We start from the raw sequence: 27,820 nt of genomic DNA on the forward strand, positions 1-27,820 counted from the left end.
AGTCGAATCTGCAGCACCACAAATCCGACCGCAAAAGTGTTCCACCCGTGCAGCCAGTGGAGTGGTGATCTTGTTTTTCCTTGGTGCTATAAAATATATCCACCATCGCGTGCGTGATCTGGTCGATCACCGGCTAGAGACATTCGGCGCCGATCCAACGTGGGGTTCTCTCGACAAACACCAGCAATAATTGCCTTTTCCTACCCCATCAAAACTCCGTCGTCGAGGACTGCTCTTCTCGACTCGCCAGAACCACTGCAAGAGGGACCAGATTATGTTTGGCCTTGCCAACCTGCGTGTCGCAGTTTTCCCATGATGGCCATCATGTCGTTGTCATCCATGACCCGGCCACGCTCACTATGGCTTCTCCTATGCCTCACCATTGCCTCGGTGGTGTTGGCCGGCTCCGAACCCGTGCTGGAGGTTCTTCCCGCTCAGATCACTGCCCCCGCAGTGCTTCCTCCCATGGACGCCCTCGTCATTGACGACCGCACGCCTACGATGATCAAGGGTCGGTGGACCATGGTTCCGCCCAGGCACGACGAACTGAAGAAGCGAGACGACGAGGGCATCACGTTGACGCCCAGCACAGCCGACAAGGCGTCAGCTACTGCCGCCTCGACTACGCTGACCGTTTCCGTCACGGTGCCCGCTGCGACTGTGGACTCTGCCTCGCCCCTGCCGTCGCCTTTCGACACCAGTCTCGCCTTTAACTTTACCAGCAACGACGGCGCGTCCTGTCCCCGCTTCATCAACTCGCTCCTTACCAACCAGAACTTTAAAAAGTGCTACCCGTTGTCATTGCTGCTCCAGGTATGTTTGTTGTTGTCCGTCGGTGTTGTACAAGAGCTGACTCGTCCAGGGCTCGAGATCCTTCTTTGAGGCTGAAAAGAAGCTTCTGAGTATTGTGAGGGTACTCGACGCCACCTGCGGCGCTGACGTCGAGTACTGCACAGAGTTCCTTACCGGTGTGGCCGGTAACCTAACGTTGGACGCCAACTGCGGCTCCGACTACCAGGCCGGCAACCCAATCGTCATGCAGGCCTATCTCGGCTTGAAATCGTATGAGATGCTGTACAAGGCTACCTGCCTTACCGACCCCGACACGTCCATGTACTGCTTCGCCAACGCCGTCACCAACCTCACCACGCCGTCCAACGTCTACTTTTACTACCTCCCACTCAACATGACTTTGCCTGCCAGTGCAAACCCCACCTGCGGCACGTGTCTCCGACAGACCATGGAGATTTACCAGACCTTCACCACAAACCGCAAACTCGCCATCTCGTCAACCTACGAGGACGCCGCGTCGCAGGTCAATACCATATGCGGGCCAGAATACGTCAACGACACGCTTCTGGCCGCGGTCAGCACGGCAGGGCTGTCGGTGCCCTCCTGGGCTCTGGCGGCGACGACCATGACCCTGGCTCTGCTTTGCAACATGTTGTAAAGCGGCCGGGAGACTGCACTGATCGTAACGAGTCATGTTTTGAGTTATTTGATTTTCAGCAAGCGCCATGATACCCTCGACATTCTCTCGCATTTATTTCTCCTTCTAATGCCGCATCCGGCATCCGACCTTGTCGGTCTTCACATTACACTTAGTATTTAGTCTTAGTTCTATTCACGGCCGGATTTTGGTCAGAAGAAAAAAAGAGCCGGGTCCCAAGGGACGGCATCGGATGGCGGTTTCGTGATTATTGGCAGCAGCCGGAATTTGGGCATGGCGCATCCGCTGACTCGGCGGCATACATTGTCATATACGATGGCAACCACTGGCATCTGACGAGATGCTCTATATACTGTAATCTTCGCATGGTGCGACTGTTGATACTCTTCTCGTAGATACTTTTTCGTGGTGGTTTCACATTGGTGCAGGGATGGATACGACGACCTGTCATGGTCACATCAATACAATATGCAGTCAACACTCGACTCATTCGCTCAGTGAAACCGCACGAGACCACACCCAGGGTCGGAAGCCATTTACAGTTTCCCCTGCCTGTGAACCCTTTCTCCCTGCTCCCTCAGCCTCCTCTGGACAACCTTCCACGGGTGAACCCCATCCGCGTACCCGACAAACGGGGCTCCAGGCTCGTACCCGAGCAAGTCCACCAGCCGCCTCGGCATCCCGGCCAGCTTGTCCCACTCGACGGCGAGGATCTGGTTCTCGAGGGGCCGCATCCAGGGCTGGCAGTACTGGATCGTCAGCGCCCTCCGGGGGTCGGGCGAGGTGTTTTCCCCGCCGCCGTGCCAGAGGGTGCCGAGGAAGAAGACGGCGCTGCCCTTGTCCATGACGACGGGGATGGCGTATTTGCGCTGGGGGAGGTGGGCGGTGTCGGTGTCGGGGCCCCATGTGTGGGAGCCTGGGATGATGACGGTCGCGCCGTTTGTGGGGGTGAAGTCGTCGAGGGCGACCATAACGCCCTGTCGGGGATGTGTCAGTTATGGAGGAGGAGGAGGAGGAGGAGACAGTTGCGGAAAGGTAGGACGGGGGGGTGTTACCGTCCCAAAGGGCCGATGGGGCCTCGGCACCCCGACGTAGCCGTCGTCGTGGTGCAGCGCCCGCGGGGCCTCGCCGGGCTGGATGTAGACGCTGTGAAAGGCGTTGAGGAGGAAGCCCGGGTCGAGGAAGTGGTTGTTGAGCGCGAGGAGGGCCGGGTGGGTGGGGAACTTGTGGAAGACGGGGGACTTGTTGAGGAGGGCGTAGATGCGGTGGGTTTTGAAGCCTTCGAAGCTGTTTCTGCCGCCTGTGGTGGTGGTGGTGGTGGTGGTGGTGGTGGTGCCGCTTGCGCTGGTGATCGGGATGCTGTCCTTGTCATTGGCATGGGCGGAGAACCCTCCCGCTGGCCCGGCTGTCTCGGGCGAGGATGTCAGGCGCACGATCTCGGCGTGGGCTTCGTCTGCTTCCGCAGCGGAGAAGGCGGAAGGGATGATTACGTAGCCGTGCTGTTCTACGTGGGCTATGAGGGCTTCAATGTTGGGGACGGCGGGCGAGGAGGTGGAAGAACAGGTGGTGGTGGTGTGCCGGGATAGGCGGGCGTCGGCGCCGGTTTGCGCGTTGACGAGGGCTTGGGCTCGGGATTGGAATGGCATTGTTGTTTCTCTCTGTGCGTGTGTCTCTTTCTCTACGAGTGTGCTACCAGACTGTTGTTTGACATAAAGTAGGGGAAGATGCATTGTCGAGGGCCCTAGGGGGGCCGCGACTTATACGTCTGTCGTTGGATGTGGTGTTATTCGGCAAGATGTGGGTCCGCCGAGGTCCCGGGGGATGCGACTCGAACGCGGGGAAGAGGTAGACAACTCCAAAAATCTAAAATGACGGGTTGGATTTGGAGATGGTGTGTGGGACTTCCGAAGTTTTGTGACGAAAAATCTACTGTCCGGAATTAACGCGCCAACGCCGCTGTTCTGCTGTTGAATTCATAAGACGGACGACTCCGTGAGTTACTGTCACTCCAGCCCGGAGGGGTCCGCGCTGGCGGAAAGCTTGGGCAGCTCCGATCGGCCCCACTTTTGCCCGGGATACCGACTGCATGCAAGTGAAGTAGCTCTTTTTCAGCTGGGCTAAAGTACCCAAGGTGATGCAGAAACTATTGCTGCCATAATTTTAAGTCCTATACACGATCCTAATCTAGCTGGGACTCGAGACAGAGTGCGAAACATTCCTTGCTGCCGAAAACCCACTATTCTATGCCACGCGTCCTTTTGTGCATCATTAAAATGTCATACAATCATTACTCTAAACGTAGCCCTTCGAGCTCCTTCTTCAGCACCTCCACGGGCCGGAAGGTGCTTCGGAAGGGGCCCAGCTGCACAATTCTCACCGGCACGCTCTCTTCCCCCTTGTACTCCTCGCCGGCCGCTGCGGCTCGCTCGGCCTCGATCTGTGCCACGCTCTTCACCTCGGAAAAATCCCCCTTGATGCCAGTCTTCTCCTCTCCCCAAATCTCAAAAAATGGGTAGCCGTGATTGGCGTATGACTGGGCGTTGACTGGGGTGTCGGGAGCCGGCTGTCCAGTCACGGCGCAGAAGGAGTCGATGCTCAGGATCTGAAGGTTCATCATCACCGAGGCCTCGACGTCCCAGACGTCGGCCGGGTATTTGTCTTCCTCGATCGTTTGGGTGATGAGACCACCAGCCGCAAGACCCATCTCCTCGACTGCCGGAGGTGGTGCCGCCATAGGACTGGAGATGGAAGCTGCGCACATCATCATCTCGGGACCGCCGCCAGGAGCCGCCATGGACTTGAGCCCTCCCATCATGCGCATGCGGCCTCGCATTGGCGTATCGTGCACGACGCTGACGGTCGAAAAGTTTGGTGGGAAGTAGGTGTCGCCAAGCTTGGTATTGTCGGAAAAGTCGATTCGGTACTTGTCAAAGCCCGAGCGGTTGTTGTGGTCGCTGAGACGCTGTTGATCGACAGCAATGTCAAACTCGTCGCGGATGAGCTTCTTGACGTCCAGCCAGGTGCTCTCACCGGTGAGACCCTTTTCGGCAACGTTGAAGGTCCGGGTGACGACCTTGTGCTGCTTGTTCTCGTAACGGACGTCAAACTCGGTCGGAAGATTCTTCTTGATGGGATTCACTTCAATCTGGATGCCGCCAATGTTCTCCTCCCCGGTGACCTGGGCCTCGACCGAGAAGCCCGATCCCTTGGGCTGCGCGACGAATTGCCGAATTTTGCCGTCCTCTGATACGATGCCGTCAAGCCAGTTCTGGTCAGGCACCACCATGTAGTCTTGGATCTGCTTGCCGCTGTTGAGCATCCGCACGCGCTTTTCGAGCGTCTTTTCGTTCTCCGTCATAGGAAGGCCGGAAACCGCATTGACACCGCCAACGTAGATCTTGATAGCGAAAGGGGCCTGGGCCGAGAAGTTGACCCACATGGCCTCGCGCTGGTACATTGGGAAGAAGATGCCGCCCTTCTTGGCCATGTCCGGAGGCATATTGTGTGCATAGTCGTGGACCTTGAACAGAGGGAAGGTTCCGAGACCAGGGGGAAGGCTGTTGGTGTCCCTGTTGTCGGGGACGCGGATTGTGCGGTTGAGCTGGATAGAGAGGGCGTCTTGTTTGCTGCCGTGGGAGATGCGGATGTCTGATCGTGTCGAGTTGGGGCCGTCGTCTCCCAGGCGCACTGTCACCCTGCGGCTACTGGCAATGGGCTGCTCCTGGGCACGAATCTCGGGCATTACCTCAACGGTTTCGAGATCGCTTGTGTTGGTCATCTTGTGTGGTGGCGCTACGTGTCAGGTGGTGGAGTTGAGTGAAAGACCGTTGTATGGTGTGTAGTATGGTGAGTTGAGTGGATGGTGGTCTAGGTGGTGAGTCGGATGTATCGATTTAACAACCGAAGGGACTGGAAGTTCTTATAGACGGCAAGGTAGACGATAGTTTTGTATCGTCTGAGTCAATATCCAGGTGCCACGCAGGCAGTCGGACGTGGTGAGGAGAGGTCCTTGTGGTTCAGCCTCATCGTGACACTAATCGGGAAGGTATGACCATCCAGGGTGGAGGGAGCAACGGGAAGCTGCAATTGGTGCTCCTGCTTTGAAGTTGGCTGCCTCCACAAACCGTGGCCGGTGATTGGTCACGATTTCCAGATCGGGCTGCTCGACCCCGCTGTTTGGGGCCGTGCGCCAAGCCAAGGACCGGGGTGCGACGTCACTCCAGCGTGTTTTACGCAGCGGCGTATTACTGACTTTGACTTGCCCGGGAAGCATTCAACCACATTCAACGACACGTATGACAGCGTTGCAAATTGTCTTTGGGCTCTTGATCGAATCCCAGTCGCTTTGTGATGGGATGCAGTCGTAAAAAGATACAATCTTTCTCATTTACTAATGGCACCGTCTAAGCAGCTGAGGCACACATCCTGACTGACTCCATTGCTGGCCAGACTTACGACAGAGCTACGACTTTTTCTTCTTCTTGTCGGCGTGCTGTTCGGCGCTACCTTCGTCGGCAGCGCGTTTCGCCGGTGTAACCTCATCTCCCTTGGGTCGCGCCGTCTTGTGGTCCTCGCCGTGGTCAGCGTGCTCGCCGTCGTCGCTCTCAAACTCGTCCATCATCTCCGTGTCCTGGCCCGCAAAGAGCTCGCGCCAGCTGCCGTCCCGCACCTTCTCGTCGTTCCCGTGGAGACCGACTCCGTACGCCTGCTTCATCGCCGCCAGACACGCCGTCCTCCTCTCGTTGAAGTCGAACATTGGCTTCGGGTACACGCCCTTTTCCTGTTTCTCTCCGCGACCCGTCACTCTGACCCCGGCCTTTTTCTGGTCCGGCAGCGGTGCTTTCCACGGCTCATAAATGTACTTGGCGTCCAGGTTCTTGAGCTCCGGCACCCATCGCCGCACAAAGGCGCCCTGCTTGTCCCACTTTTGCCCAAATGACACGGGGCTGTAGCACCGAAAGTACTGCGAGAAGAAGGCCGAGCAGCTCAGCCATTGCCAGTTGCCGGCGTTGCACGCGGGCTCGTGGTCGAGCAGCCACTCCTCGAACACTTCGCAGCCGCGCTCCCAGTCAATGTAGCAACCGCCCCTCGTCAGGAAACAGGCGACCGAGTGGCGCCCCAGGTGGTGAATCCACCCCTCCTCGCGAAGCTGTCGCATCAGGGCGTCGATCCACGGGAACCCCGTCACGCCGTACTTCCACCGCCGGAACCACTCGTCCGCCTCTGCCGAGTCGACGTGGTACTCGCCCGTCACGAGGCCCGTCTCGTGATCGACCTTGGATGGTAAATGCCACGGGATGAAGCGACAGTAGGGGTTATTGGCGGTCTGCGTGAACTGGTAGCCCAGTGCGGCGTGTGCCGCAAAATACATGTCGCGGAAGAGCAGCTGGCCCAGCAAGCTCTCCGGCACCTTGGAAGCACCCTTGCCGTACTTTGTCACGACGTCCTGCACCCTCCAGTAGAACTCGCGCACCGACAGGGCCCCAAAGTGCAAAAACGGCGATAAAAAGGTCGTTGACTGAGGCTCGAACGCCGCGGGGCTCGTCTTTGGCTTCTCGAAGGTGGCTGTATACTTTTTGTCGGCCAGAATCTCCTCGAGCATCGCCAACGCCCTCGTCTCTCCGCCCTTGTGAGGCGTCGTCGCCGACGGGAACCCGAGCTCCTCCATCGTCTCAATCGCAAAGTCCCCCTTGGGCCCCGCAATCTTCTTGTACGCGGCGTCCCCGCCCTCGGTCCGGTTCTCCGCGTTAAAGTCGGGCTTCGTCTCGGGCGGCGTCTGCTCAAAGTCCACCGGCATCTCACCCGGATCCGGCAGCGACTCCGGCGCGGCCAGGGGCTTCGCAATGGGCCCGACCTTGGCGCCGGCCGCCTGCAGCTGCGACATGGACATGGTCGGCTTGCCGCCGTGCTTCTCGACCACGGCGTCGCTGTCCCACAGCGTCCGCCCGCTCTTGATGATCACCTCCACCCCGGCATCCTGGGCAGCTTTGATGACCACCTCGTCCCGCTCGCGGCCGTACGCGTCCGTGTCCTTTTCAAAGACGAGGTGCGTCACCTTCCACGCCTTGAAGAGCTTGGGGAACAGCGTCTGCGGGCCCTCGCGTAGCACAAAGAGCTTGGACTTTGGGTTGAGCTTGGTGATGCTCTCTGATAGGTCATTCTGACAGTCCAATCTGAGCACAACGGTTTGTGTAAGTCATTGTTTCTTGCTCGTTACTCCCTCCGCAAGGGGGGCGTGGGGCGTGGGGGAAACAAACAGAAACTGCCACCGGTTCAGGCCGCCTCGGGCGCGGTACACGTAGTGCGGATCCCAGGTGAAGATGGGCCACAGGGCGGCCGGCTCGAGCGCCAGGGCGGCCGCAAGGGCGGGCGAGTCGTGGAGCCGGAGGTCGGTCCGGAACCAGTATATCACGCGCGGGCCGGGTGCCATTGTGTTTGTGAGTGAGAGAGTGTGTGCGTGGGAGTGCGTGGGAGTGAGTGAGGGCGAGGTATGTGACTGAGAGATATTGGGGTAAGTGAGATGGTAGGTCACGAACGCTGTGTAACGCAAACACGAAATCACGAGATACCTTCACCTCAATTCTAGGATGGTGTCCCAATTGGCATGTCACTCAGCCAAGGGAGACAGACTTGTCGCGTTAGGAAACGCGTCCAAGAGGACATGTTCTGCATTGAGACAACATGGGTCGATTGGCTGAGTACGGGGATACAAAAAAAAATCAATGATGTCAATGACTCTAAGCCACGCGAGTTTTTGGAGCAACCACAGCGCCACACTTTTTGTTTTTCTTTTTTTTTCCCCCAACGATCCAAAGACAAGTTCTGTGAATGTCTCAGTCTCCTAAAGTATCCTCACACCCGTACGCCGTACTCCCTACCTACCTGTTGGACTGGTGGCCCAAGAAGACGAAGACGAAGAGCAAAGACGAGGGAAAGACAAAAGCCCGGACCAAGACCCGCGTGTGCCCACCTCAATGCCCATGTGCCCGCGCGCGCCACTGGACCCCGCCGAACGGGAAATCGTTCCCGTCTGGAGTACCTAGGTATCCCGTAAATTTCGCAGAAAATGTAGGAGATTGCGCGCCCATACTGCGTACCCGTTCGGTGGACCGTGGGCCGGTTTGGTTCTTCTGGGTAGGCATCCGTGACCCCGTCACCCGTCCACCCGTCACCCGTTTCGCCCGTCCCCTCCCGAAACTTTATTTTGGATAATGGGCGGCGGCTACCGCGATGCTCGAATCGCGGGCCAATTGCTGTGTATGCGTACCTTGCATTGGTGAAATGGTTCAATGGCCCACGACCCACGAACCAGGACAATTGGAGACGAGGGGAGGGGGAAAACAAAAGGACCCATGAACCCTGACTCGCACAGTTGGCAGATCGACAGGGCTTCGCCAGGGAGTATCGTGGACGGCACGAAGAGGAAGACGAGCCCTTCGGGCCCTGAGGATGCTAAGATTTCTCCAAGGCCCGAGGACGGAGAGCATGCCACACGGTAGAGGTGAACGGGTCCCTGGAGAGACAAATCGCATGCCTCGGATGGCCTCACCCAATATTTTTGCTCCCTACGTGTTTCCCGGCTCGCCCTTCACCCTGTGTCGGGCCGTGTAACCTCAGACGATCACGCTGCTCAGCCGAGGAATGCAACGCCTGCAACGATGGCCCGGCTGTCGGATGGGGATCGTCGGCGCCATCGACGCCAAAGTCGTGGCAATGGGACCATGCGTTGCGACAAGTTCCCCAAACGGGAGTGTCTCCCTTGCTCGCGGCGTGCAGTCAGATCATGTCGGAATGGAAGTGCGCTTCGACGTGTGTCGGCTGAGCGCAGCATCACTGGTAGCTGAACAATGTGAAATGAGTTTGACAAGGCGGCGCCCCGACTTTGAATTTTGTATCCATCTGGTACCTAGCGAGGTCACAGTAAAAAAGCCTGTACTTTGTCCCCGTGTAGGAAAAGAGCACAAGACTGTCTTTCCCGCCAACGATGCAACCGCCTCGAGAGTCGAACCCAATATCAAATTCGCGTCTCTCCATGACCATAACCCATAAAATTTCCACAAAGGGTATATATAGATACGAAGAAATGATGAGTGAATCGAGAAGAAAGTAAAGCAACAAATATGCAACAAATGGGATAGACACATAAAATAAAATAAAAAGCGACCTTCGTAGCGGGTATTCCTCGCTTTGCTAGGCCGTGATGATAAATTACCGCCTGGCCTTGGAAAGACGGTTTCGACGTATAACAAGTATTGCACACTCGTTCTTGTACGCCTCTATCGTCAAGAACGGCCCCAAACCCGACGAGAACTCCCAATTGAAACACCATCGCCGCCGTCTATTCGCCGATTTACCAATCTCCAACGAACGCCGTGTTACATTATGCTGCCATCCCGTGTCAAGTCGGTGTGGGGGGGGGGGGGGTTTGTTTTTTCCTTTTGTCGTTCACCGCTGCTTTCTTGTCTTTTTGCGCCTGGTCGTTGAGGTTCCTCCTCCGCCGCCGCCACCTCCACCGTTGTCTTCCTCGTCTTCGTCGTCGTCGCTGTCTACTTGCCGACGAGCGTTCTTCCCACCAGACTTTTCGTTGCCCTTTTTGATGGAAATAAGACATCCTTGCTCTTTGAGACGCTTGGTGAGAGGTGTGCTGGCCTGCATGCCCGGGAAATCCTTTGCGCTGTAGACAACAAATATGTCGCTCATGATGGTTGACCGGATGGGAGCTTTCCTTGCCATGTGCGTCGGATCGACGACAACCAACACAAATTTGAGACGGAAGCTGCCCGGTGTGCGGACTGACATGTCGGGGAAACAGAAGAAACAGCCTTCGTTGCCGTTTTCGTCTTGGCCCACAAATGGCGATGATACCAGCGAGCCCATGATCCGCTTGCCTGGTCGCATCCCATCGTTGGGCATGTTGGTTTCGTCGGTTTCTCCGTCCACGTTCCAGATACTGCAGTGCACAACGTAGGCGGGGTGATGAATCTTGTTGTACAGCTCGTCAGGCGTGAGATCGGGGTTGTTTATCCGCAGCTGAACAATGGGCGGCGGATCAATGACTCTTCTGTCTCTTTCGCCGTAGCCGCAGCATCTGGCCGCCATGGGCTGTTGGCGGAAAAAGATTTCGTACTCGTTTCGCACCACCTTGACTTCTGGTTCCGGAACACGCTGGAGCATCCTCCGATCGTCGCTGCCGCCGCTCAAAAGATCCTCAATCTTGACTCTTTCATGCTGGCTCGTGGCACTCCACGGTGCTCCGGCCGTCGGGATCGTGGACCCAGACCGCACTGCGGGAATCCTCAGGCTGGGCGGCGTGAATGGAATGGCGACCTTTCCTCCGCCCTGGTAATTGTCGTTCAACACCCGCGGGGCACCCTGCGACATGTGCGGCATCTGTGGAGGCTGGTTACGCTTGAGATAATGTGCTTCTCTTGCCGCCTGGTACTCGTCATATGGCTCACTCTTAGTCGCGGACAATGTCGGTGATTCGCGTGGCGACTCCTGGGGATAGCGGGGCATGGGAGCTGCTCTGTACGGATCGGTAAGCTGTGTCGGTTGAGGCGGTGGCTGTTGGTAGTGTTGGTACTGCGGCGGCTGATGGTAGCTGGGCGAGGGGGGCTGGTGGTACTCGCGCTGATGCTGATAATCACTGCGGTAGTAGGGGGCTTGATGGTAGTCGTTTTGGTGATATTCGGGCTGCTGCTGTGCGACGGGCCTCGGTTGCGAGTTTGAGTGCATTGGAGGTGGCAGTCGCATTGGCTCGGGTTCGTAGGCGTAATGTCCGTCCATGGCTGGCCGTGGCGGGCCATACGACGAGGGCGAAGGCGCCCATGAGTTATGCCTTTGAGCCATGCTGGGTGCTTCAACTGGTTGATAGACTGTAGATTCCGCTATGTGAAGACGAAGAGTGGCGGAACGGCCAAGACGATTTGTGTAATTGCTCCTGAGAGTGAGCTGCCCTTATTAGCATCAATGCTCGTTCCGGCGCGAGGGCACCCTTCCACGTTCTCGGCTCGGGGGTGTGGCGGCCGGAGCGAACTCACTGTAGGTGGAGAAGTCTCAGATCCGTACTCAGCCCTTGGCCAAGTCAAGCGCTGGAGAGAGAGCGAGGCGTTCAGCTCCGGATGCGCTCAGTACGATCGGCGCGTGTCAGCTGGCCCGATTGTGAGTTGATTGAAGATTTTGAGAGAGAAGGAGAAAAAACGGCGTCGGATGGTGCAAGTCAGACCACGCCCATTGAAAGCTCTCTCGCGAAGAAACAAAAGGATGAGAGGTGCTGGATGCTGGAGATGAACCGAGAGACGGGCGGTAGCAGAGAGGGGCTCTTTTGTCCGCTGTCTTGCCCAATGGCGCTTCGCTGCTTGGCGGACGAACGTGGGCAAACGTCTCTACACAGGGCTCGTAACAGAACAGAGACACCTCGTTCCCTTTCCTTTTTCGCTGTCCAGACCACTGGTCGAAGGCGCGCGGTTGAGACACGGTCTAATCGTTATCAGCGACAAACAAGTGCGGGCTGTTGCTCGATGGATCGGAGCGGCTAGGTGTGTCGGCGTGAATAGAGATGACGAGAGTCGAGCCGGGGAGATCCTTGTCCAAGTTGGCACCAGCGAAATCTAGTCTGATGGGAGCACCCAGAACCCGGGAGGAACGATCAGCGGGACAATTGAGGTTCGAGACAGAATGGCGTCGACTATGTTGTCGTTTGGCATGCAAGACGGATGAATGTTGATGTGTGAGTAGACGTTGGCGGTCGGATCAGGCCAGTGTCGGATGGGCGTGGGCGTGGGAGGGTGTGCGGTGTTGGGAGTGCGACCAGAGCGAGGCACAGGTATGGTGAAGGGAAGAAGAGGGCAAGACGACGGTGGGCGGTGGGGGGTTGTTGGCAGGTATGTATATGAAGCTGCGGACAAGTCAACAGGGCCAATCCGCGGCTGCAGGAATCGATTTTGCGGTGCCAGAGAAGGAGTGGAGGACGGAGACGAGAGACTGCACAGTATCTGCACACTGCTAGGATGGGTCTTGGTTCCCTGTCCGCTCTGTCCGTCTGTTGAAGTGCACCGCTGCAAAGGTACGATGGTTTCTGGCTCAGGAGGAGAGGCGAAGAAGGAAGAGAGAGGAGAGGGAGAGGAAAAGAGCAAAAGGCGAGCGAGGATCAGGGCCGACCAGCATCAGCACGCGGCATCCGCAAAACACCAGGTGCAGTGTTGGCTTGTCTTGTCCTGTCGAGGAGAGACCGGGATCAGGCCCCACGTCGGACAATGTGATGGATGGGGGAGAGAAATTTGGGGCCTTGCGACTTGTTGGACGCGAAGGGCGAGCGAGTGGTAAGCGAATACTCCGTACCAGACTGGATAATGGCCGAAAAGGATTCGAGACGTTTTTTGGTCACTGTGAGGAAGTGATCAGTACTATCCATCAGAGCACAGAGTATGGGTATCGTACGCAGATTTTGGCTGTAAAAGGACGAGAGACCAACGGATAGAAGGGAGGCATTCGTTTGGAAGATTTGAGCGAGCAGGCACAGAAAGGTAGCGCGATAGGGTGGTCTGGTAGGCGGCGCGGAAACGGATGGGCTTAGGGGGGACCCCAGCTCTGGCGAGCCAGGGCCAAGAGTTGAACGAGGATGCGGTGCCAGTCCAGCAACCAGGACAAGGACCGGGATCATGGGTTCGACCAGGACAAGCCGCAAGACAGGAGGCGACATTGGCGGACGGCTGGGGGGTGGCTGTCGACTGTCGAGACTCTGGCCGGTGAATGGTTGGTCGAGGGGATTCGTGAGGGTGCTGCATCGCACTCGGCCTCCGTCCAGTTGGGAAAAAGAGAGACGGCACGACGGGTGCATGGGAACGGAGCTTGGAATGCAACTCGGATGAAGTTGGGCTGAGGAGTACCTTACGGAGTATGGAGGAGAATACCTACCTGTAGGCTGGAGGCAGTCGAGGGGAGATGGTACGTACCGTTTCCTGAAGCATCAGACGGGCAGTCCATTGGACGAACGGGTCTGATTGGATCACGAAGAGGGAGGAGAAAGCTGGAGGGACTCGAGGTGGAAGGAACATCCAATTTTGGATTGAGGTGTGTGGGGAAGGCCCAACCCAGAGTACGTATCCGTACGTACCTCACTGATGACTACTCCATACTGTACGTACTCCATCCGTACAGACACCTCAGGTAACTGCAAATTGGTGCCTGCCTGAAGTGAGGTAACCGGTCCTCGGTCCTTGGTGCACTTTTCTCATAATAATGCATTGCAGCCATCGCATGCATCGCAACGAGCGTTGTGCAACACACCCAGCATCTCTCTCGCCAGGCTCACGCAGCAGCAGTCCTCCTTTCGGACCACAGAGTACGTATGGAGTACAGTGCAAAGGCAAGGGCTCCATTGGCGTGCAGAACTGCGCATGCGATGCTCCTGCGCCCAGTCGAGCAGAGTGGACGGGGTCAACGAATCAGGTGGCGTTGGACGCCTCTTCGGAACTGCAACTTGGGACTTGGGTGTACCGGGGAGCCTTGGACAATGCAACCCGACCATGCACGCCTTAAACCCGCGAGGGTCAAGACTCGACGAGTGAAATAGGAAGCCCTGGTCCCAACCGCCAGTCGCAAACTCGTCGACTTTGAACATTCCCCCGACGCTGCGATATCTCGCCGACAGCCTCTGTATTTGTACCGAATCGCAGTCGACTCCAACGGCCCAGGAAGGGGACCACCTCGTCCTGGAGCCCCTGGACCTGGACATGGACCTGGACCTGGACCGGCAGGAGCGAGTTCCGGAATCGCCACACGTCTATATTTACCTTGCATTTTACTGCGTACTTGCACCACGAGTACGAAGTGTCCCTACGCAACATGACTGTAAAGCTTTGTGTTCTCGGGGAGCAAAAGCATGGACAGCGGAATCAACAACATCTCTTCAAACCTGGAAGTTTGCGGGGACGTAATCGCGCCTTGGGGCCCGCTAAACGACGGGTGCATCCATACCTAGCGGCCGACGATTGGCGCCAGGGGCCATGCCTACACTCTCTTTCCGCGCTATCCTAGTGCTGAAGCTACGAACGCCCGACTGACGCCCCTAAGTACGCCTACGTAGTATAGGTTGTGAGGTTCTCGAGGCTTTGGCGGGTACGTTAACCTCCAGTGACAGATTTAACAAACCTAGAAATCTGTCGAGGCTCGACGGTGCGGCCAGCGGCGGGCAGCACGATGCAGGTCAAGTTACCTACGTACCCACGTACGTTACTGCGTAGTACTCCTCCGTACGCAGCAGAGGAAAGTGACAGAATCAGCATCTGCAACGGCCGGGGGGAGGGGACCTGCCTCTGTTGGAACTTGGGTCCTTGCTGCTGCAACGAAATTGGAACCGGGGCTTGCGCTTCACCTCACCATCCCAGCCGTTCCACGCACCCAAGTCCACATCTCCATCACCCAGACAGACATACTCGTACGCTTCTGGAATACAACTCGGCCGCCCTCAAAGACACTCTGAGCCTGCGGCCTCCACTGCGCCGCCATGCTGATGCCCCTCAGCTGACTGAGCCTCGGGCGAGCCTCTGCTCTGTACGGAGTAGTGTGTATCCTACGGCTACACTATGTCCCAATGTGCATGTTTGCTTGCTGACATTTGCTTTCAGGTCTCGCACTCGCTCATGCTTGTGAGCATTGTGGAGATCGAGATCCTGCTCAGCTTCTCGTCGCTTTCTTTTGCATCCGCCGCAGCCCGCTCGCTACCCAGCTACCTCTGCTGTGCCACGCGAGCGAGTCTCGTCCACGATCGCAGACCACCCCGGCCCATACGTGCCAAAAGACTCACCAACTGATACCTTACGCAGTATGCTATTCGACATACCCGCCGAGGCATTTACAACCAGACATCTCCTTGGGACCGCCTTTTTGCCCCGGAGGACGGGGGCTTTCGTCCCAGCCCGGCCCGCTCCTTGTGCTCTCCTGGCTCCTGCTACGCATCGTCTCCGAGTTCCCACGTCCGTCGCTTTGTCGCCCCCAATTCTCAACGTCCTCCGGCCATCCAGCAAACACGCTTCTCAATCGAGGCATTCACCCGCGCCGCTTGCTCATCCGATCGGCGAATAGCCCACGTTCCCCTGTATTCCTCAATTCCTTCCGTCGGCATGTCGATAGTGCTCAACCTCGTTCATCATCCATTGGTAATGATCTTCATGCCTTGCCGACACCAGCTCTCAGTGTTAACACGAGGCAATCAAGTCGCACTCAGTCAGCGAGCTGCCAGGGACCAGTCTATGGGCTGATGTCAGCGCACGTTGGTCTTTTGTGCACTTTTTTCGAGACCACCGACCGAGGCTCCCTTGGATTGTTCTCGGGTCAATCATTGTCCAGCACGCACCCGCCGCATACAACAAACCATTTCGTTGTCAAACCAATGCGCCGTGGCGGGCACCGGCAGCCACCCGGAACCGATATTGCGGCTGCTTGGAGAATCTCCCTCTCTTGCACGGCCATTGACTTGATTCTGTAGGCCTTCAAGCTGGGCAGCAAGTCTCGCGTCTGTATGACTCTTGTGCACCTCCACGTGTGGCTGGACACACTCCGTACGAATACCTGCCAATCGACGGACCAATCGATGGAGCGGTCATTTGCAGCTCTACAGCTTTGGGCCATTGGTGTGGACGCCGCACAGTAGGTATGTGACGCTGAATCCGGGTTCATGTTTGCTTGTCAAAGGCAAGGGCCGCACGCCCGGGGTGCGACCGGGGTGGGTGGCAGCAAATCGAGTTGGATAAAGTTCAGCATATCGTGCACATCTCCGGATGAGAAGAAGGGCGAACCCCCGGGACCGGTACGGAGTACCTGGATTTCGGGCCACATGTTCGGATGGGACACAGATATGCATGTCTTTTAGACGGTGGTCTCGGTTGTCAACGAGCATCGCCAATCGGCGTCGACACGACCGGCGCGGTGAGACAAGATCAGTCTTTTGCAATTCGTTTTCCATTCTCTGACGTTTCTCTAGTGGCGCTGCTGCATTCCACCACCTGCCGGTCACCTCTCACCCGCGTCCGCCAACCGAGTCGACGGTTCCCATCGCCAACCGCGGGCGATTGCAGCGAGATGCCTCTGTGCTGGCCGTCCAACTCCAGCTGAGCTGCCGTCAAATCAACCTCTATCAACTGCAGGGCTGTCCCTCGGGTGTACTGTACGATTGGGACTTGATGAATTGTTCTTGTGGCGGCCAACAATGGGAATGTGACGACCATACTCGATCCAAGACAAGCGAGCCAAGCAAGTGTATCCGTACCGACACTCAACGCCAGCTGTTGGCTGTTCGCGTATCTTGCCGTACATCTTGGCGGCGAGAGTCGAGGTCCCGGACTCAGACTCGTTCCATTGTGGGGTCATGTTCGGATATATTCACGCCCTCTTGTCGCTGTTCGCACTCGATGTCGACGTCCCCACACACACACCAACCGTCAACCCCGCTCTTGTTGGTTCTTAGCTGTTGGTGATTGTGTTCAACCTCTCGCAGGGGTCCAGCAGCGACGCCACAGGGCTTTCCTCCGCTAAGAACGGGTTAAACGACGGGTCCGTCATCCCGCCAATCTAGCTCTGACAGTGACGCTCGGTCCATACACTGGCGTTATTGTTTTTTTTTTTTTTTTTTCACCTTTCAAGGCACTACTGTATAAGCCTTGCCGTTTCGGCCAGCACTTACTTCCAACGACGGCGTCGATTCAGTCAACTATGCCTCATAGCTACGGCCGTTGCAATGGAGCAGTGTCTCGAACCCCCTCCTTCGCGCCTCTAAAGTCGCTCTCGCTCCATCGCCGTCGACTACGATGAGAAAACACGGCAACGAACGTACGGTACCAGCATGGCGGTACCTTGAGTGCCTGATACGAACCGCCGTTGGACATCATCTATCACATACATCTGCTTAGGCTGCAGCAAACAATAGCCCGCTTACACCAAGACGAGCGGAAAGGCTCCGACCTCTCGTACCTCGGTCCTGTCGTGGCTCATTTCCGCATCTCATCTTTGCACTGTCCGGTGACAGTCGCTCGGGTCCGGACCAGGGCCCTGCCAACGCATGCATTTCCTTACAATGGCAAAATGCCCGCTTCCAACAACCCAGCCGCCACCAATCACCAACTCTGCATCCTACCCTCCACCGCAAAGAGGACCACAACAGGTCAGCGAGGCGCCGCTGGTTATCTGCGTGCCTTGCGTCGCCATCTACGCATCATGGAATTCGCCAATGCCGGTGGTGGGTGCCATAGGCGAGGCCGGGATGCTCTACCGTAATCTCCAACTACCGCCATCACTCGCCGTCCTACGGAGCGGCGTTGATCACGGAATCCGGCCGGCGTTCTCAAAAGGATACGCTCCTCTGTGTGGCTGCAGCCATTTCTCCTAGCGCCCAAGGTGACGGCCTGCAATGCCGATTTGGCTCTGTCACGGCGCATCTGTCAAATCACCTAAAGAACTGGGTTATCAATGATCCTTGACCATCCAATGAGCGCGCGATTCCATTGCATTTTGGCTCGCGGTTGTGCGATGCCCCAGCGTCCGTCGTTGGCAGCCCCCGCATTGCACCCTTGCGGACTCCTGACATCTGAAACGCATAATGGTAGGGCACCGTCGCGTGGCAGTCTTTGATTGCGGACACATGCAAGGAGGTGCAGAATTGTTCTGGAACGTTTCCTGAGACATTCGTTACGTTGTTCGAGCTGGTTGATGGCCTAAATGAAGAAGTCAGGACAATTGACCTTGCTTTTGACGGCGGTCATCTTTGCTTGGTTGTGTACCGTGGTCGCCGCAGACCCGCCGTCTCCCAACCACAGACACGATTCTGACCGTCGATTCAAGGAGGTGAGTCTCTCGAGCTTGGTCTGCTGGCATAGAGTGTGATCATGTGTTGTCCAATGCCTCCGAGTGAGTGACACAATGATTTGCCGCTTATTGCCTACCTTACATGCTTGCCTGTTTCTGCCATTGCTCTTCTCTGCCTACCTCTCTACTCTATGTACTACTGAACAAGAAGTATTGAAGGGATCAACGGTAATAATAGTAAAAGGAAGAGAATGGCACTAATTATGTTTCATATGATTGCTGTCGGATATTTACTGGTCTGACCACATCATATATGGAGGTTGCTTTCTCACAGAGGAAATGCTTTCTTCCTTGTTAGATCATAGGCAACAGCGATTCGCCGTCGCTATATAAAGACTGGAGCCGATGCGAATGTCACGACGCATGCAAGAATGGCGTTGTCGGACGAAGCTTGTTCACTACGGAGGGACAGAACTGTCTCGAGCTTTCTGGCTAGACTACAGTAGTTCACTCTTGAGGCATCAAACCAGGATCCACGTCAGCATCTACACGTTTTTAATGTGCCATTTCTTGTATCAATTTCCTCGGGAGTTCAATTCGGTGCATGATTACAATGTGGGCATCAAGGATGCGTAGTAGATATCGTTCATCCTAAAATATAAGCCCTAGAATGGAAATGGTGAAAGTTCTGTCCGCTGGCCTCAGTTGCATTTATCTAAGTCACGTGAAGAGCGTTGTGCCACTGGATAATTGATGCCATTACGAAAATGACCCGCCCTGCAGTCAGAAAGCCGCTGTAGGGCTACACTAGGAAAAATAGAAGCATATGAGAAGTCCCTCTCTTCTACCATGACGTTTTCGTCACCATCGACAAGCTGCCTGTGGTCCATGTAACATCGTCACGTAGAATCAATAGAGAAAAGAGGAACAAGCTTAGAGCCACAATCGTGACTTGGACGTGGTTAGCGTTTAAACTGCATATATATAAGCGGGCCTTAAGGGGTGAAACAGATGGCCACGTTCGACGATGAACTCAAAGACACAACGGTTCTATATACCTACGGAACCATGTCCTTTGAGATGCGTAATCCCGATACTTGTCCAAACGACGAGACAGCACCGGGAGCAAGACGCAACATGAAGCAGACATACAAATAATAACTAACATAGTTTTGTTGACAATAGTTCTACGTTACTAACTCACACCATCGGCGCACGCCTCCAATCATTACTTTGAGGACGTACGGAGCACTGGATCTTGGCTTCAAGACACCGTCCCGATCGGCCTTGGCAGAGGTTCAACCGGCCATCGACCGACTGTTTTTTAATCTCGAGGTCCCGCGAGCTAGGGCCAAAGAATGGTCGCATGAACAAGACCACTTGGTCTCGGCCTCAAAACACTATCTTTATCAGTCTTGGTTGGGGTTGAACCGCTCGTCCATCAGACGCATATTTGAAAACACAACATAGGAATTCATCGTTTCCGGGTCCCGCTTCAAGTGATTCTGAGAGGCGCTGTCGCTTCTGCAATCATAACGGACCCATGGACCGCGCGACAAGTTGTGAGGCTTTACCAAATTCTGCCCAAAGGATCTGGTCCACGGGAAACCCTTTGACAATACGTACCTCCACTCAGCTGCTGTCTTTAAATCAAGAGCATCAGCGGAGGTGAAGCGGTGGCCAATATGGGCATAATGGAACCAGCTGCGTGTGGTCCTCAGCAGCGGCTTGTTGGCCCGACCGTAGATGAGAATATACGCCCACCCCCATTCATCGAAAGAGGGCTGCTGCGGACAGAGGTCCATGACGTGCTCCTGGGTGTTGCAGAACGGGCAGCCCACCAAATCACCTCTGGCGTCTGGCCAAACGCAATCCAAGAGGTGATGGCCCCGGGCCGAGCAACTGCCACAGATAATGTTGGCGCATTATTCGTTCCTCTGCTGGAAGTCGTAAGGTTCCCTAGAACTCATCCTCCGGAACATGATGTGAGTGTTTGGATCTGGCCTAGACTTCTAGACATGGCGGTTGTTATTATTGGTTTTACCACGGTTATTGTTTCGCGACCGTTTGTTTTTTTGTCTTCTCGATTGCTGAGGATGGGATTTGCTGGCAGGGACAATAGCCATGTCTTCCGGCGACTCTCGGGAAGGCACAGGATCATCCATTCCGAACCTTTGCACAACTTGGCGATCATTGTCTTGGGCAGGGGCCTGCCGAACTGTCTTGGGGCCAGCCGGTCGCGCCACTCGGCGATTGCTGCTCTCGACCTCGTCGGTGGCCTGTCGACCAGTCTCCACTCCAGGACTCACTTCGCTCTTGATCTGTATAGATAAAGCACGACTAGACCTGGCGGTTGATTCCGTCACACCTTGCTTGGGAGAAGGAGAAAGTGAAGGTACCGATTCCAGAGACGTCGGAAGAGGCGGCTCCAGAGGTGGTAGAAGAGACGACTCTAGGGGCAGTGGAGGAGGCGTTCCGGAGGGCGCTGGAGGCACGTCCGAGGACGGTATAGCAGAGATCGCAGGTATTTCTTGGCCTCGTAATTGCGAGGACGGGGGTCCTGGCACGAGGCGGACGACACAAATGAAGACTTCCCCATTGCCGTGCTCCATCATCTTGTCGAGCATTCTGTAGGCCTGCTCGCGTGGCCCTTACGAGGCAAATGCATCGTCCACTATGAAGTCGACGACTGCCTGGTCGGGGCGTTTGTTGGTGACTTGGCTGATGGCATCAGCATCAGCGGTGACTTGAAGACGTCCAAACACGGGTTCGGCTGGGGGGGGAGGATTGCCGGGCCCTTTTGCAATCTTGGGCTTCATCCGAGAGAGAGCGTTCTCGTTTGACTGCGCACCGAAGCGCGTCTTCAGATTCCATGATCCACTGAACCTACGATCAGAATTAGAACCCATTGCGTACCGAATCATACGAGTTTTACTTACCTTCACTTGACAACACAAATTGTGGTGTTTGTGTCAATTGGGAAGGGTGGAATGTGGGGAACGGAATATGGGCTGGGAAGAGGCGACATGGGAAGTGTTGGAGTATGTGGAAGGTGAAAGAGGTGAAGTTAGAGAGTGGGAGAAATGAGAAAATCAGACGGTGGGAGAGTGAAAGTGGGCAGCTGGAAGAATATCTGAATATGGCGGTCTCTTTTCACGTGAGGTGCGTATTCGTCAAGTCAACCAGCTTCTGTAGAGAACACAGTCTTCGAATTCTTGCACACTTGAGGTATGTAATGATGATAAGTGACGCTTCGACTGCCTTAGTTCGTGGCTCCGCCTCATCAACACTTCTCATGCCATTGTCTTGTCTTTCATCGCTGAATTTGACGAGGCAGTTATCTTGAGCTCCTGCTCTTACCTACATATGAGCCGAATGAGCAGTAGGGTGGGAAACTGAGATGATCAGTGGTAGCCGGTTCACTCCCTAGGCACGTGACAGGGAAGGAGAAAGGAGCCACCCTAGCACCTTCCACCTGGTTCGTCGGCTCCCGCAACCTCAAGCTATGCCTCAAGGTTCCCTGACGCCACAGGTGAAGCCTATATAGGTCAGACCAAGTCCATTCCTGTCACCAGCACAGCAGGCGCCCGTCTAGGTCGACGGGTCAGGTCAAACTGTGGCGTGGTGGTGGAATGGTTAATGGTCAACAATCGATTTACGCCAACCAGCCTACTCGACGACAGGCTTAGCGAGTATCCGAGTTCGAGTCCCAGAAAGTGCGCCAGAGATGTAGCCCCCAGTTCAGCACCGGGGGGGTGAACTCTTTTGCTGTTCTGTTGTATGAATAGAATTGACTTTTTCTTTGGGCCATGCTCAACCCGCCTTTTTCCCAGGTCGGCTATATGTAGAGGGATAAACGTAAGTACGGCCGAGGTAACGGTACCACTAAGGACACAAAGATTTAGGAGGCGTACAAGCGTCAGTCAAGCGGGTGGGATTTAGGACAAAGATTTTGAATGTGGGAACGAGAGATTTGTGATGAATTGCAATCTCCTCCCTTTCGAACTAGAACATTTTACCCTCCAGGCTATGATATGGCTTATCAAAAAGAAAAACTCAAAAAACCGAATAGACCAGGGCATTGAACCGACTGAACTTGCCTTATCTGCGCAACGAATACGAATTCATTCGTCACGGCCATCATACGGCAAGCAGGTAGTCAAGAAGACAGGCCTGGTGTCGGCTTGGCACGGTGAAGTGGGGCCGGCAACGGCGGTGGATGTACCCCAGTCAATGGCATCAATAAGGTACGTGGTATTCCCTGCATGAGAACCCGACTCTCTAGGCGCACCGGTCTTGGAGAGCCTGCAGATCGAGCCAATGTTGTTGCGTCGGTAGGAACCCAAGAATGACGCATTAAAATGGTGATGGCTTGTTTCTCGCTTGAAGTAGGTAAGATAGTACGTGCTGCTGCCTGCTTTAGCGCATCTTCTTTGAGCAGGTCGGCGGATCGCATATCCGACCTCACCTCCTATTTCCGAGGGTTGTCAGCCAGAAACCGAGCAACGCTGACATATAGAAAAGACAGACGAACCCTTCTGATTGTTCATTGCTACTGCCTCAAATAGCTTTGTTTGCGCGTTGCTTGATCGTGCTCCCCAGGCTGCAGAAACAGGCGTATCTTCGGCCATCAGTCGACTGCCGTTTGATATCCGGCACGCCATTGCCATTGAATAAGAACACAATCAACACTATTCCTCAACGAACATTATCATGGCGAATCCTGCTCAGCATGACAGTGGTGTAGTCTCGGTGGCACCGAGGTCGGTCGACTTGGAGTTAGCCCCCCTTCCGGACCCGGCACCGGCCGCAACTGCCCCCGCTCCGGTCGGTCCCACCCCGTCAAAGGACTCGGATCCTTTCTTAGTCACCTTTACGCAACCGCATGACGCCGAGAACCCTCTCGACTGGCCCGCGGGTCGGAAATGGATGGTCACCGATGTACTATCGGCCACCGGTTTCAATCGCATCATGGTTTCAACAATCATGGCTCCCGCCCTGACGAACATTGCGGCGGAGCTCGACATGACCTCCACCGAGTCCGCCATGGCGTTGTCCATTTATCTCCTTGCCACCGCATTTGGCCCCCTCGTCATGGGGCCAATGTCTGAGATCTACGGTCGACAGGTCGTGCTCCACGCCTCGAGCGTATGGTTTCTGATATGGAACGTGCTCTGTGGTTTCGCAAACACCAAGGGGACGCTTATTGCCGCTCGCTTTCTGGCGGGCTTCGGCGCCAGTTCCATTTACGCACTCGGGGGTGGAGTCCTGGGCGACATCTGGCGCCCTGAACAGAGAGGCCAGTCTCTGGGGTTCTATCTTCTCATACCCCTGCTGGGTGCGGCCGTTGGTAAGTTGACCCAATTTCGCACCTAACCAAGCTAACCCCTTCTAGGCCCCATCATTGGTGGCTTCATTGCGGCGCGCACGACGTGGCGATGGATGTTCTGGTCCACTTCCATGTTCCAAGCTGTCATGATCTTTGTCTCCTTCTTCAGCTTCCCAGAGTCCTACAGTCCGCTCATCCTACGCCGGCGGGCTGCTCGTCTCCGCAAGGAAACCGGCGAAACGAGATACTACACGTTCAGCGAGAGAATCGACGCTGGCAAGTCCACTTTAGCAGTCATAAGAAACTCCCTGACAAGGCCGCTTCGTCTGCTTCTCTTCCATCCCATTATTCAGGTGTCGGCCGTCCTGTCGGGATTCAACTATGGTATCCTGTATGTCACGCTGTCGACCTTTGCAGACATCTGGAAACAGCAATACGGCCAGTCTGTGGAGATTAGCGGATTGCACTACATCGCCTGCTCTTTTGGAGAGCTTGTCGGGTCTCAATTTGGTGGACTGATACTGGATCGCTTGTATAAACGCCGAGACCAACCTACGCCAGAGTCTCGGGTCATGCTCGCATTCTTTGGTATTGTTCCGGCCTGGCTGGGGACTCTGTTTTACGGCTGGACAGCACAGTATCGCCTCTACTGGCTGATAGTCGATGTCGGAGTTGTCGTCATGATGTTTGGCATGCAGCTTAGTGGAATGCCTAGTGAGTTTGATTTAGTCTATTGGTGACATGACTGACAAGTTATCAGTGACGGCCTACGTGATCGACGCGTACGCAGAGCATACCAGTAGTGCCATGGCAGCGATTCAGTTTGTCAAGAGCTTGACTGCTTTTCTGTTCCCGTTGTTTGCCCCGAGTATGTACCATGCGCTCGGATACGGCTGGGCCAATAGCTTGATGGCCCTTGTCGGCGCAATGCTTGCCGTCCCTCTTCCCATTTTCATCTGGAAGAAGGGGGCCCAGCTGAGAGCCAGGGCGATTTCGACGTACTGAGTGGTATCCCTGTATCGTAGACCTTAGCTATCTACCCAGCCAGATCTTCTACCAAGCTGAGATCTACTCGACCTTGTATACCGCATAGGCCTGATGAGTCACTTTGCCGGAGCTGCTGGTGCCTTTCATGAGTACATCTACGAATGCGACCAAGATTCTGACGAACAAGGCTTTTATGAAGACTTCTACGAGGCGCATTTTGAAGAGGCCGATGTAATCGAGAGTGCCATTCTCGAGTTGGAAGAAATCGCTAGGCGTAGGGCTAATCGGTCGGGAACCCGGGGAAACAGAGATATATAGATTCTGTGTTTCAAAACACGACACCGACAATGATCTATACTAAAGGAAGTTCTCCCGCTTTCCCTCGTGGCTTTCTCACAAGCTGGGAATTCTGCCACGGTCATTCAGCAGGTGATTACCAGGGCATTCGGAACCAGAGGCTGTTGTTCCTCTGTGTGCTGCCACCGAGCGTTTTTTTCGACTTGATCAGCTCGATGCCTTCTATCCCACCTCCTGTTCCCGTCCGGAGGAAATGAGCCTAGCCGAGAGGCGAGAGACCACATGCCTGCTCCGTCTTATACACTATCTATATTTTACGTATTGTTATTCTTGGTATCACACTGCGCTTTCTGAAACGTATTTCACAAGGAATACATAAGAGATAAGAAGCAATTACGGCGATAGTATCAGTGGTAGCAGCAGTAATAGGAATAAAAGGAATAAAGCTAAGGTCGGTTTTGAGCAGTGAACCATCGCGCTGCCTACTAACTTTTCAAGATGCCTTGGAAAGCACAACCTTAGAAGATGCCTTACCCTGCGAACGTACCTACCTCACGTACCTGCCTCATGCACCTTTCTCGCTTGGCCATACCTCTCTTTCCCTAGGTAAGGTATCCACCTACCTTAGGTACCTTACACCAACGCATCAGGTTTTCTCCACTGCAACTTCTCTGGAAAGATTTCAACAATATCAACAAATGAAAAACAAATTACATTCAGCAAGACTTCCCAGGTAAGTGCGACGAATTACAGGTTGATTCAGTCATTCATTCACGTCATAGAATGGCATTCAGCGGCAGCCGCGGCATTGAAGCCAACGACAAGGACGACCAGGAGAGATTCGACATTGTCCTTTCTCCTTACCGCAAGAACAGAAGACTTCTCAGAGTCAAGAGCCTCCCGTTTGCGGAGACCAGGGCCCGCGTCGAGGCTTTCCTCAATTCGAAGCTCGCCAAGCCGGACTCTGCCAGCTTCAACTGGCCTCCCTCGCGATGGAGTCGTGTTTCTCTCGTTCAGAGAGCGCAACGACTGTGTCAGGGCCGATCGAGACCTCAAAGGGGTCATGTACTCAGGACCAAGAGGCACCCGCGAGTTGATCGTCCAATTAGACAGAGGCAGAAACCTCGTAAGTTCAACTCCCTCTACACACAACACGCTTTTCTAACTGCGTATCAGGCTATTCCAGCCGCTGCTAGGCACAGGCTTCGTAATACCAATGCAGCCAACAGCGCTGCGGAAACGCCTGAGCAACAGATGCCCCATCCTGTCTCATCCACGGGTCCCACCGTCGAAATTCCATCTCTTTCCCGAACAACTCAGCGATATGACTTCGACATGGCTCGACGAGCCTTCGACTATATTGAATCTGGACTCGCTGCTCCAACTGAAGCTGAACGCATGCGGCCTATACAAGAGTTCTTTACCAACGAGATGAAGATCAGATCGGAGAGATATGGTAACGATGGTGGTGTGGCCTCAGAGATCTCCGGCGCTGTCGTTTCCCCCATGCCCCTTCTTTCTTCTCCTGCTCCTGCTCGCAAAGCCGATGAGATTTCTTCCTCTGGTGCTCCGACGGTCCTGACGCTCAATCCGCGCCCAGCAAATTCTACTGGCACATCCTCTCGGACAGATTTCCAAACCTGGAAAGCCTTCGTCGGTGCCTTGAGTGATTCAGACGATGATGATGAGAACAATGTTGGCGCCAGACTTGGTTACGACTAAACCGAGGCTTCGATTCCTTTCCCTCGGAAAACTCTCGCAATATCGATCTATACATCGTCGGATTCATTCGCCTGCTATGACGGCTCTGACCTCTAGCTCGTTGCGACGAAGCGTCTCGACTACTCGACAAAAGCCGCTGGGCGAAAGCCTGAACCTCATTTCTTTCTAGGCGAAAGTCTGAAGTTCATCTTCTTGTGAGGCGAAAGCCTGAATTTAAGGTTGAAAATCCTTGGACCGCAGTCCTAAAGTCATCCTGGCGCCCCCAGAGTAATCTACGGGCAGGGTTCCATTCCCTAGCGATTCACTTATGTGCTCTTGTGGAAGGAAACTGCATATGGTTCTCAGACTCACACGAGGAAGGAATGGCGGTGATTGGAGCATGAAAAGAGTGTTTTTATATGGTCTGTGGTCATATCGAGGCCCCTTGATCTTGTCTATGGTCTCTCTGACTATCATCTCGTCTCTGTCATCTATCTTTTGAAATAACGGCTGTCTTTTCTCTGGATAATACTGATGAAAGAATAGGATAGAGAGTCTGAACGACGCTTGATGAAGGTATGTAGGCCTCATCGTCATAAGCCTAGATCTAACGATTCTTCGAATCCAAGGCTTTGCTGCAGCATATCCCGCCATCGTACGCAAATCAGGTCATGACCAACAATGTCAGCCATCCGACCAACAAGAGATGGGACGACTTCCGCCGCCACATCCAACACGTGCCTCCGTGACAGCACTGCGGACCGCCGACGCATGATCAGCCGCAGTCGAATTGACTTTGGTCACTACCAAAGTGCCCAATCTCAGCCACACCGAGCAGAATTCGACGACTGGGTGTTAACACTTTCTCACCGAAACAACTCGGCTGGGCGACTCGACCCAGGCCTTTGTGATGACCTTTGTTGCTGACCAAGGCCGACATCGTTGCCCCTCCCGACAAGCTCGAGCCACCACCACCACCACCTCCTCCTCCTCCTCCTCCTCCTCGCTCTCGCCGAAGACACTCCCATCAAACAACTCTCACGGGGCTTGACAGCCAGATAAATCCCGAAACAGAAGACTTGGGGCCACAAGCTGAATGCACCTTCAAAGTTTCAACCGGCCCAACAAGGCTCGCGTCAGCAGGGAATACTCGCATGCTATGCGCAGACGTGAGGGGGCAGCCTCATCCCGCATAGGCCACACGCTGTCCCGCTGGGGAAACCCGGCCAAACTCCAGACTCAATCGACCAAAAGCA

The 27,820-nt window shown here is 55.1% G+C and overlaps 12 protein-coding genes across 12 annotated transcripts; 5 read left to right on the forward strand and 7 right to left on the reverse strand.

The window, feature by feature from the left end:
* Positions 1-186: 186 nt before the first annotated feature.
* CCOS01_15320 (uncharacterized protein) lies at positions 187-1,450 on the forward strand (the record flags this gene model as incomplete). Its single annotated transcript, XM_060463459.1, has 2 exons — positions 187-813; positions 863-1,450. Coding segments are annotated over 2 exons (1,215 nt in total), but the record flags the coding sequence as incomplete, so codon positions are not given.
* Positions 1,451-1,986: 536 nt separating this feature from the next.
* CCOS01_15321 (uncharacterized protein) lies at positions 1,987-3,096 on the reverse strand (the record flags this gene model as incomplete). The annotated part of the gene is made up of 2 exons (XM_060463460.1): positions 1,987-2,427; positions 2,506-3,096. 2 exons carry the CDS (start codon positions 3,094-3,096, stop codon positions 1,987-1,989), a joined length of 1,032 nt encoding a protein of 343 aa, XP_060306063.1.
* A 641-nt stretch (positions 3,097-3,737) lies between these two features.
* CCOS01_15322 (uncharacterized protein) lies at positions 3,738-5,228 on the reverse strand (the record flags this gene model as incomplete). The annotated part of the gene is made up of 1 exon (XM_060463461.1): positions 3,738-5,228. One exon carries the CDS (start codon positions 5,226-5,228, stop codon positions 3,738-3,740), a length of 1,491 nt encoding a protein of 496 aa, XP_060306064.1.
* Positions 5,229-5,912: 684 nt separating this feature from the next.
* CCOS01_15323 (DNA photolyase) lies at positions 5,913-7,880 on the reverse strand (the record flags this gene model as incomplete). Its single annotated transcript, XM_060463462.1, has 2 exons — positions 5,913-7,623; positions 7,708-7,880. 2 exons carry the CDS (start codon positions 7,878-7,880, stop codon positions 5,913-5,915), a joined length of 1,884 nt encoding a protein of 627 aa, XP_060306065.1.
* A 2,015-nt stretch (positions 7,881-9,895) lies between these two features.
* On the reverse strand, positions 9,896-11,299 carry CCOS01_15324 (uncharacterized protein; the record flags this gene model as incomplete). The annotated part of the gene is made up of 1 exon (XM_060463463.1): positions 9,896-11,299. One exon carries the CDS (start codon positions 11,297-11,299, stop codon positions 9,896-9,898), a length of 1,404 nt encoding a protein of 467 aa, XP_060306066.1.
* An 838-nt stretch (positions 11,300-12,137) lies between these two features.
* CCOS01_15325 (uncharacterized protein) lies at positions 12,138-13,236 on the reverse strand (the record flags this gene model as incomplete). The annotated part of the gene is made up of 2 exons (XM_060463464.1): positions 12,138-12,483; positions 12,890-13,236. 2 exons carry the CDS (start codon positions 13,234-13,236, stop codon positions 12,138-12,140), a joined length of 693 nt encoding a protein of 230 aa, XP_060306067.1.
* A 1,859-nt stretch (positions 13,237-15,095) lies between these two features.
* CCOS01_15326 (uncharacterized protein) lies at positions 15,096-15,938 on the forward strand (the record flags this gene model as incomplete). Its single annotated transcript, XM_060463465.1, has 1 exon — positions 15,096-15,938. A coding segment is annotated over one exon (843 nt), but the record flags the coding sequence as incomplete, so codon positions are not given.
* Positions 15,939-17,507: 1,569 nt separating this feature from the next.
* Positions 17,508-17,834, forward strand: CCOS01_15327 (uncharacterized protein; the record flags this gene model as incomplete). The annotated part of the gene is made up of 1 exon (XM_060463466.1): positions 17,508-17,834. One exon carries the CDS (start codon positions 17,508-17,510, stop codon positions 17,832-17,834), a length of 327 nt encoding a protein of 108 aa, XP_060306069.1.
* Positions 17,835-19,659: 1,825 nt separating this feature from the next.
* CCOS01_15328 (uncharacterized protein) lies at positions 19,660-20,877 on the reverse strand (the record flags this gene model as incomplete). The annotated part of the gene is made up of 3 exons (XM_060463467.1): positions 19,660-19,774; positions 19,877-20,152; positions 20,423-20,877. The coding sequence occupies 3 exons, from the start codon at positions 20,875-20,877 to the stop codon at positions 19,660-19,662; spliced, it is 846 nt and encodes a 281-aa protein (XP_060306070.1).
* Positions 20,878-20,901: 24 nt separating this feature from the next.
* CCOS01_15329 (uncharacterized protein) lies at positions 20,902-21,159 on the reverse strand (the record flags this gene model as incomplete). Its single annotated transcript, XM_060463468.1, has 1 exon — positions 20,902-21,159. The coding sequence occupies one exon, from the start codon at positions 21,157-21,159 to the stop codon at positions 20,902-20,904; it is 258 nt and encodes an 85-aa protein (XP_060306071.1).
* A 1,804-nt stretch (positions 21,160-22,963) lies between these two features.
* Positions 22,964-24,884, forward strand: CCOS01_15330 (uncharacterized protein; the record flags this gene model as incomplete). Its single annotated transcript, XM_060463469.1, has 4 exons — positions 22,964-23,600; positions 23,646-24,293; positions 24,340-24,447; positions 24,673-24,884. 4 exons carry the CDS (start codon positions 22,964-22,966, stop codon positions 24,882-24,884), a joined length of 1,605 nt encoding a protein of 534 aa, XP_060306072.1.
* Positions 24,885-25,646: 762 nt separating this feature from the next.
* CCOS01_15331 (uncharacterized protein) lies at positions 25,647-26,585 on the forward strand (the record flags this gene model as incomplete). The annotated part of the gene is made up of 3 exons (XM_060463470.1): positions 25,647-25,896; positions 25,973-25,989; positions 26,040-26,585. 3 exons carry the CDS (start codon positions 25,647-25,649, stop codon positions 26,583-26,585), a joined length of 813 nt encoding a protein of 270 aa, XP_060306073.1.
* Between the last annotated feature and the right edge of the window lie 1,235 nt (positions 26,586-27,820).

This window comes from Colletotrichum costaricense (genome assembly GCF_030867565.1).
Source record: "Colletotrichum costaricense strain IMI 309622 chromosome Unknown Scaffold_23.1, whole genome shotgun sequence".
Lineage (NCBI taxonomy): Eukaryota > Fungi > Ascomycota > Sordariomycetes > Glomerellales > Glomerellaceae > Colletotrichum > Colletotrichum costaricense.